At 43.2% G+C, this 9,118-nt stretch overlaps 1 protein-coding gene and 1 long non-coding RNA gene across 3 annotated transcripts; both read right to left on the reverse strand.

Moving 5' to 3' along the window:
- Positions 1 to 335: 335 nt before the first annotated feature.
- On the reverse strand, positions 336 to 1,516 carry LOC123395826. Of its 2 annotated transcripts, XR_006609837.1 has the most exons (4): positions 1,424 to 1,516; positions 1,167 to 1,352; positions 888 to 1,054; positions 336 to 707 (listed from the first exon to the last, which is right to left on the reverse strand). It is a non-coding gene; the product is annotated as an uncharacterized LOC123395826 (long non-coding RNA). The 2 variants fall into 2 exon arrangements; XR_006609836.1 differs by lacking the exon at positions 1,424 to 1,516 and having other exon boundaries at positions 1,167 to 1,401.
- Positions 1,517 to 2,600: 1,084 nt separating this feature from the next.
- Positions 2,601 to 8,586, reverse strand: LOC123396656. Its single transcript, XM_045091528.1, has 4 exons — positions 8,377 to 8,586; positions 7,600 to 7,673; positions 7,396 to 7,482; positions 2,601 to 3,499 (listed from the first exon to the last, which is right to left on the reverse strand). The coding sequence occupies exons 1-4, from the start codon at positions 8,584 to 8,586 to the stop codon at positions 2,833 to 2,835; spliced, it is 1,038 nt and encodes a 345-aa protein (XP_044947463.1). The 3' UTR covers positions 2,601 to 2,832.
- Positions 8,587 to 9,118: the final 532 nt, after the last annotated feature.

Genomic DNA, 9,118 nt, shown 5'->3' on the forward strand with positions numbered 1-9,118 from the left:
AACCATTAAAAAATCAATCAAGCAGCCAAATCAGAACAATTTTTCAAACAATTTTGGTTAAAAATAATTTTCAAACAATTGATACTTTTTCAGTTTGTAAATCCCATATCATTCTCAAAAAACAAACTAATAAGTAAAATGGATACGCTCTAACTTGATTTTTCACATGGCAAGTTCAAACAATTTTTTTTTGTCGAAATCGAATGACAATAATGCATGATCAAAAGTATTGGGATAAGATTTCCGATCAAAATGCTCAACACACTAAGGCCAGCCTAGGGAAGCTTGCTTGCCAGAGTGGACCCTATACCTGTTCAAGAGCATGCAAAGGTCACTCAGCAAGAACTTAACAATGTTAGTTGAAGCCAATTTCCACATTTGATGGCATACAAAAGCTTATACACCGATTTTGAATGGAAATAACTCAGAGTTGCCAAATCAATATTCCTATACCGCTACTTGTTTGCTCAGGCAAGCCGGTCATGTATATATCCTTCAGATATTCATATGTGGCAACAGTAGTCACCATTCACCATGTCACTACCTTGTAGAAGTACTTTCTGCCAGGGTGCAACCCCTTCATTGCGCTGTCGAAGATGAAACCCAGGGCGGCGCCACCCAACGCCATCGTTCGCCGCTGCTTGTTTGCCCTCATGTCTGCTGGCATGTCTCCTCATTCCCCCTCGCGCTGGTCGGGCAACCCGTACCTTAGAGAATGCATAACATTCAAACAGTCAGGATATTTCTTTTGTCTTCTATAAGACATGGAATCTAGCCATCAACTCTTTGTGAGAGATTCTATCACATTTTTCACACACATCAGGTGGTTGTACGAATAGTTACATGCTACTCAAATATTTGTGCATGTCACAAGGGAATATACATACCCATTCATTACCACACCGTCGTAGGAATCCTCGAAGTCTGGCCAAGGTGTGCCTCTTGTTTTTTTATTTTCCTTCAAAAGGGGCGAATGAAATGATACCAACTTGCAACATCACAGGGAGCACTCCCCTGATTCCCTGGGATGAACAACTGAATGATTATTCTGCATCTGCGGAATTTGAGTAAAATTACAGATGTTATAATCATCATGAAGAAGCTATGATATCAATAAAATCATTATATTCTTGAAAGTAAAATACAATGCTTTCAAATGGCCTTACTTTTGCAAGAAAGATGTCTTTCACATAGACTCAATGCCCCGTGTGTTGCAATCAGTGAATTGGTACATAGACATACAAAGACATGATATTGTTGTGCATGATTCAGAAAATTGTGGAGTCCCTTTATAAACTAAATACCAAGTGAACTTTCTGTATCTTTATTGAGAAGTGGCTTCCGACCAAGAGCTGAAGAAGAACACTATGCAAATCATCAAAATTTACGGTTAATAAAAAAGCATCAAACTCCATATTCATACCTGCGACCAAACGGAGTATAGCATGCTGTGGCTGGCTCCCCAAATAGTATAATGTGTTCAAGCACATAAGGAACATACTCAATGTTGCCTGTCAAATAAGTCAATGCATAGTTGCAACATGCTTTAGGAATCCCCGTTAGATATGTGTTGCAATCATCCCTGCCGATGTCACATTTTGCTACTCCTTGCTCCATGGATGCAAGTCACTCAGAAATACTGTCAGCAAAACAAAACATGTACGCATTTTAGTTGGAAAAGATGCCCAAGGCCATACTTGGGTCGCTGGCCAGCAGTTTCTACCAATAATATTCTAGAAGAACAAAACTGGTATAATATCTCACAAAACTCTCATCACATGTTTGCCTTAGATAAACATGTGATTTAGAATACTAACATAGTGTTGCAAATTATCCTGTGGTCCACATCCACAATGCCAATGATTTTTTCCTAGCCTTCTGCTACCTTTCTTGCAAGGTGGACAAGTGGTGGCCGGAGGAACCATCTAAAAATACCACTGAAGACACAGTTGCTAATTTATCATGTACAATTTAGATCCTTGAAAAATAACAGGTACTTGTGACATACAAATCAAGATCCCGGATTGGGTTGTGAAGATTACATCAGAAACGTGATGGCCCCCCTTGGTGTACAGTGGGAATTAGCCTCCTGATGGATCGGCAGTACCAATTGATGGTCTTCTCCAAACCTTAAGACATTCACGTAACTTGGATTAGTGGAATTTTTTTCCTTTTTGCCTAGTTGGTGCAAACAATGGAAAGACTTCAGGTTCAGAAAATCAGTAGCTGCTTAGAGTATATACGACACTAAAAGTAATTATCATATTGAAGAGCGGCTCACCTCTGCGTCTCCTAGGAAAAGTAATTATCATATTGAAGAGCGGCTCACCTCTGCGTCTCCTAGGAAAGCTTCGGCTCCATTGTGCACGCCTCCGGGTTCGATATAGCCCCTCGCCTGCAGAAGCAACTGTTCCCCATCCTCCTTGCCTCAGCCATATCGAACTAAATGACATCTGCAGGGAGTAAGACAAGACGGGAGGCCTCGGGCAGAGGAAGGCGAGGGATGGGCATTGGAACAATGCGGGGGCACGGGGATGCGACGCGATGTCGAAGCTGGGTGGTGGATCTGCTCCGTTTGAAGATGGAGAAGGATCCATCTAGGAGCTCGCGGGAGGAGGGGGGTCTTGCGGGAACGATGCACATCACCAGCGAGTGTTGTGGCAACCGTGGAATCCCGGCGACGGTCGAGACCAGTTTGGGCGGCGGGCGCGGTGATGCGGCGGCTGGATGGGGTGGTGCGTCTGGGCTGGGAAGGATGCGGCGACGTGCCCGAGACGCCATGCCTTACCTCGATCCGGTTTGTGTCGGGAGAGCCATCGCCCAACCCCGGCCTCACTTCGCTGCGCGTGTGCAAGCCCGACCACCGCTTGTGAGGATCTCCTCCGTGGCGAGCAGCTCCTCCGAAACCCTATCCAAGGGGTGGGGTTGCGAGCGGAAGGTATAGGGCCCGGAGCGGACCACGTCGGCCTGGGCCCCGGTGCGGCGGAGAGTACGCAGGCCGGATGCGGGGAGGATGATGCAGTGAAGGATGCAGGCTGGCGGCGGATCTAGATGCGGGTGGGAGGCGGTCGCTTGACTCGTTTTTTTGTGGATGGTGAAGGAGAGGGTGGTCACAGACATGGTCGGGAGAGACCCACCTCGACGCCGGTGACCCCCGTCGGTGAGGATCTCCTCAATCGCCAGATGCTCCGCCTGCGCTCCGGATCTGGGCGGAGCTCCACAGGAGGCACGGCTGGGGGCGAAGGCTTCGGCAGCTCGCCGGCGGCGGGATCCGGCGTGGATCGAGGCCGGCGATCGTTGGGAGGAGCGAGGCGGCGACCGGCGGGAAGAGCGGGGCGGCGGCGTAGTGAGCAGATCACGGGCTCGGGAGGAGTCGGTGGCTGGCTGCTGCCTTGGCCCACCCCAATGCAGGGGTTTATTTGAAAAAACGAAACGTTTTTTCCACTTAATGAAGGACCGCGGGTTGATTACGAAGAAACAGAGGGATGTTTTTATAAAACTGCCACGACGGACGACAAAAATAATTATAATCTTGAAGGATGCTGATCATATTACGTCCTTCAAATTTTAGGACATTTCTTGAAATGCATGAACATTTTTTGAATTAGCAAACATTTTTTTCAATTACACTTAAAAAATAATACACAAACTTTTTTCTCAAAATCATGGACTTTTATTGCTTTCACCAACATTGTTCTCAAAATTATGAACATTTTTCTGAATATGGGAATACTTTTACAAATATCCCGAGCATTTTTTGAATTCACAAACATTTTATGTTTTCTTCAAGATTCTATTTCAAAATTTTCAGTTTTATAAGTTGCAAAAGTTTTTCAAAAGTCGATATTATTTAAATTTTAAAAAATGGAACAGAAAATGAAAATAAAAAATGAGACTAAAAACAGAGGCACGAACTGTTTTTAAGATTTTTACACGGACTTTTGTTTAAAATTATTGACTTTTTTCATTTTACAGACATTTTATAAAAGTTTAAACATTTTTTTGTATACGCAAACATTTTTCAAAACTCATGAGAAGTTTTTGAATTCTCAAAAAAATTATGTTATTTGAATATTTTATTTCAAATTTCTCAGTTTATTAAATTTAAGAAAAGTTATTTGAAGTTCTAAATTACTTAAAGTTGAAAAAAATGGAACTGAAAAGTAAAATAAAAAAACTAAACTAAAAGAACAGACGGCCACGCATGGGCCGGCCCAAATAGGCGTGCTACATTTTTTTCCAATGCCCAGAGCGTAATATAGGAGGTGCCTACATGGGCCGGCCCAGTCCGAAGATTTTACTGTTTGGAATGTTTTCTGTGACTTATAAGTGACAATTGTGGGTAATTTTCATCAACTTTATGGGCAATGTTAATGACGGACGACAGAAGCACTAATTGCTTTATTAGTAGGTAAAGATAGGGATTAAAATATGAGATACTCGAATGCAGAGTAGCAAATTTGAGGCGAGCACGATAACTGGCTACGGACGTGTCCGGACGCGTCGCGGGTGTATAGAGAGACGGATTTATCAAGTCCGGCTATAAATGCTCTAACATACTAGAGTTATTATATCATGTTGCAATGCATGGACAATTATCTAGTAAAAAAACATTGATCGTTAATTTGTAGACAAAATAGGAGTTATGTGCCCAAAAAATAATACCATTGAAAGCTTCTCTTAGACACGATCCAATGCTATAATTCAATGTTATAAAACTACTCCCTCCGTTTTTAAATATAAGTCTTTTAAGCGATTTCACTATGTGTCTACATACGAAGCAAAATGATTGAATGTACACTCTAAAATATCTCTATATACATCCGTATGTGGTTTACTAGTGAAATCTCTATAAAGACTTATATTTAGGAACGGAGGGAGTACTATTTTTTTGAACGGATTAATGGTCAAACTCTTGATTATTAAAATACATGTGAGACTTGTAAGCTAGGACAGAGGGAGTAGTAGATACATTGCGTGCACTGGCGCTAATCATGCTGTCCCACCATCTCAAGGACGCGGCAAATTAACTAAGCAGTACATCTCTGATGATGTAATTCAAGTTTCCAACTTGCAGATAATTATAACCCATTCGTCCCCCATCTAATTAGCTCCCCTAACCCTGAGGCATCACCAAACCCACCATTAATTGTTCTTCCCCAGTAAACTAATCAGGTTTAAGGAGGTGATGATTAGGATCACATTGAAAAAAGCGGCGGCATCACGAGCGATGTAGTGCCGTAGGGGCAGCTACTTCGTCAGAAAAGGCTAGTTAGCTGGTTAACCTCTTCCTCTTCGACCTAATCTTGTCAGTAGCGTCAGCTGAATCCGCCGTCGTTTGCGATGTCCAGGGTGATTAGTGACGCGCCGAGCCTTGTCCGTTTGCCATTAGCCACCCTGTGAATTAAACAGTGGGAGCATTAAGGAACCCAGTTGTTGTTAATTAAGCGAAAGTGATCATCCCACGGGCTAACAGTGACGCTGTGTTCTCACCTGAGTCTTCACACCGATCGAGACCATCTCTAGAGATAATGTACTACATTCTCTTCTGGCCCTAGTATATGCATGCATGGATGTGCAGGCATCTACATTCTATTTGACTGTCAAATGCAGCTGATCCAAATTTGAGATAATGTAAATGCAGGAGGTGATAATTGCTCTTCTCCAGTAAACCTGGTGTACACACATGCATGTTTGATCGATGTAATTGGAAATCCTTACATGCACCAATACGCACCAGGCACTAAACATTTGCAACGAAACCGAAAGTGGGCTTATTTTCCCATGCATTGTGTCGTCATGAATGCAAGTTGCACTTGCACACAATATTCATGTATAGGGTAGACCGGTTGTTGCCGGAAAGAAGAAAATGAAGAATCTTTTTCTCTCAGTACGTGCGTGCGTAGCAGATGTAGTGGACAGCAGTGGATGCGCGTTTAGTCCCAGCTAGCGATCAAATCAAAATCAGATCGAGGAGGATCCCAAACAACCCTTCTATAATTCAACCAGTTGTTCGTTGTCAGGACGTACTTTTCCGTACAAGGAAGACTAATGGTGACTGGTCTAGTCATGCTGATTTCGCCACTAGTTTCTTTGCCGCTGTTTGTGATGCAACAGCTCGATCGATCGACCGAGGGCCATCCATCGACGCATGCATGACGACCATGACCTAATTCCCTGTTCCAGGATCGAAGAACTCCACTTCAACCACACCCACCAAGGCAGGAACAAGATATTAGTTTATGTTCGCGGCACGTTGGGCTTTTTCACGCTTGGTTGCACGGGTAATTATTCGTCCCGGTGATCAGTGATAGTTAACCACCTACTAGTAGTATATGTGTTCAATCCCTAGGAAAAAGCTAGTCGGGGCAGAGCGTGCTTCGGGAGATATAATTAGATGCACATGTGAAGATGAACGCTTGATTAGCTAGCTTGCCTATCTTAGCTGAGCAGTGCTGGGGTTGTCCATTCTTCTTCTTATCAAGCCTCAGCCTGCCATTACTGGATCGAGGGTCGTCGCCTTTCTCACGGGAAGATGGTCGATCCTTCCACCACATCTGAGGAGGGTTTTTTTAAGGTCACCGGGGGAGGGCAAAACCCTCCACCTAAATCTGTTTCATTTATTTTTTCCATATCAAGTCAGTTACAGAGTTTTCCTCACACACCCGTGCTAGCTAGGGATAGAGGCAGGAGAGGGGAGGGGGTGGTTATAGTAGAAAATGGGACTATAATCCCGGTTGGTAAAGGCCTGTAGTCCCAGTTCACCAACCGAGACTATTAATTTGGGACTAAAAACCCCCCTAGTCCCAATTTGTCACGAACCGAGACTAATACCCTTCCACGTGGCTGGCAACGTGCGTGGCGTGACCGGGATCTTTAGTCCCGGTTGGTAACTCCAACCGGGACTACATGCTTCGGTGATTTGGGGTTTTGGGATTTATTGTTTATTTTTGCTTTTCATTTTCTATTTCCCATTTAATTCTTTTTCATTTAAAACATATCTTACGCTAGTAAAAACCGTACACATTATGCATATATCATAGGATTTCTCGTAGGACTAATCATATATCATAGAATTTCTCGTACGACCATGCATGCATATTATATAACACACACATATATATACAATTTTGTATATATAATTTCTCCTACAACTTGCCGATTAGTTACATGCATGCATTAATTGGTGAAGTGGTATTCTCCGTTAGGATCTATGACCTGCTCTAGAAAAAATCCCGAAATTTCCTCTTGAAGTGCTCGTATGCATTCCGTTCGGAGGAGTTCCTCCCGCTTCTTCGATATCTTTTAAAGAAGGAGACCAATATGAATATTTTATATGTGCGTATATATATATATTAGATCATAATATAAAAATAGTGAATACTGTTTACGTACCTCACGAGTTCCTGGATTTTTGACCCGTTCAGTTTGTTCACGAATGTTCTCGCAAACATAGTATGCACATAGATTATTCCCCGGTTCCTACCGCATGCAATACTTTACGAGAATAGAATTCAGTCAGATAATAATCAAGCATTATAATGGTATTGAAACTAGAACTAAAGAGATGCACGGACGTAGCTAGTACTACTTAATTACCCTCGACGTTGTCCATCGCAGCTTTGGTTTTCATTCACCGCGAGCATTCTTGATGAACCGGATCCAAACCCTGCCTGGTAAAGAAAAAGAATAAAAGGAGTCATTGATCAATTGATATCAGGAAATGAACTAAAGAGGACGACAAAGTGCGATAATGATTGAAATTACCGGTCGGACATCAACTTCAGGGACAGGTACTCGTCCTCGTCTTTTCTTAGTGAGTCCACTACGTGAACTCTTCCCTCGTCAACCGTAATGACTACCAGGATTCAATGGAATTTGCGTTGTATAAGTGGGCATGCATGCAACTCATCAAGCACTATACGTAAACTTAACATCGATCGGGTAAGCAAAATAGAATTTATAGTACAAGACAGTAACACTCACCTGAAGTTGTAAGGAAATATTTTTTTTTATTGTGACTTAGTATCTCCTAAACCGGAACAAGTTCTCCTCTATATCTTTTGCGAATTCTATTACCGCTTTATCATAAATGCTATTTGGGTCAATGCAACCAATTCCATATACTCCATCTTTTTTTATTTCAAATATCTTCATTCTGCATAACACCACACATAAAAGAATATAGTGAGGACAATTAGAGGCAAATGAATGAGCCGATGATCTAGGGACTTGAATGACAGAAAGAAATCACATACAGACAATAGCAACTGACGAGAGATTTATCGAGTGCGTCTTGATTGTATAACTGCCAAAATTCTGGATTATCAATCACAAATATTTTTCATTGAAGAAATGCTTTGCCTTGACTTTCACCATGAGGCCCGTAAGCCCGAGTTCTGCTTCCCTCATGTACCAGCTATGTAATCTGTACATTTGCGTTGATAGCTGCTTGACAAGCTTAGGCCTGACGAGAGGTTTCTTGGGTTGAAATATCCATACTAGTTGGTTATCCCCTTCCACCGTGGCGGGAATGTTCTCGTTGCCTAGGAGTTGTGAAACAGTGACATCGGCCTCTCTAGCCATCTCTTTACCATCGATTACGAACTCATCGGTACCCACCTTGAGCGGCTGGATCGATTGCACTGACTATTCTCCCAGTTGGGGAATGGTTTTCCTGCTTCTTTTAGTAAGGAGCACCCCTTCGTTTGCCCTTTTTGATGTGACTTGATAATAGAGCGGTCATAGTCTGATTTAATTCTCTTCGAACGCGGCGGGTCCGCAAGATTGACTAGAACGCGCTTGACGATTTCCAGAGGTATTATCTGCTTTGGCGGGGGCTTTCTCTTGGCTAAATGGGCCCGCAACTCAGCAGTCACTGTCTCATCTCTGTCCTCCGTAGTCTTCTCGTAAGCCAACTTTGGCGGGGGAGGAGGGATGCGTTTCTTCCTTTGATTATTCCCCTTTGGACTCTGGTTATTTATCAGAAAATGAAATGACTGCCCGGTGGCGGGTTGAAGGGGTGGAGTCGGCTGACGCGGTGACGAACTCGTGCTGGGTTCCATGCCGGGTGGGATGGAGTCGGCTGACGTGGTGGCGAACTAGCGTCGGGCTCCAT

This window comes from Hordeum vulgare, chromosome 5H, assembly GCF_904849725.1.
Source record: "Hordeum vulgare subsp. vulgare chromosome 5H, MorexV3_pseudomolecules_assembly, whole genome shotgun sequence".
In the NCBI taxonomy this organism is placed as follows: Eukaryota; Viridiplantae; Streptophyta; class Magnoliopsida; order Poales; family Poaceae; genus Hordeum; species Hordeum vulgare.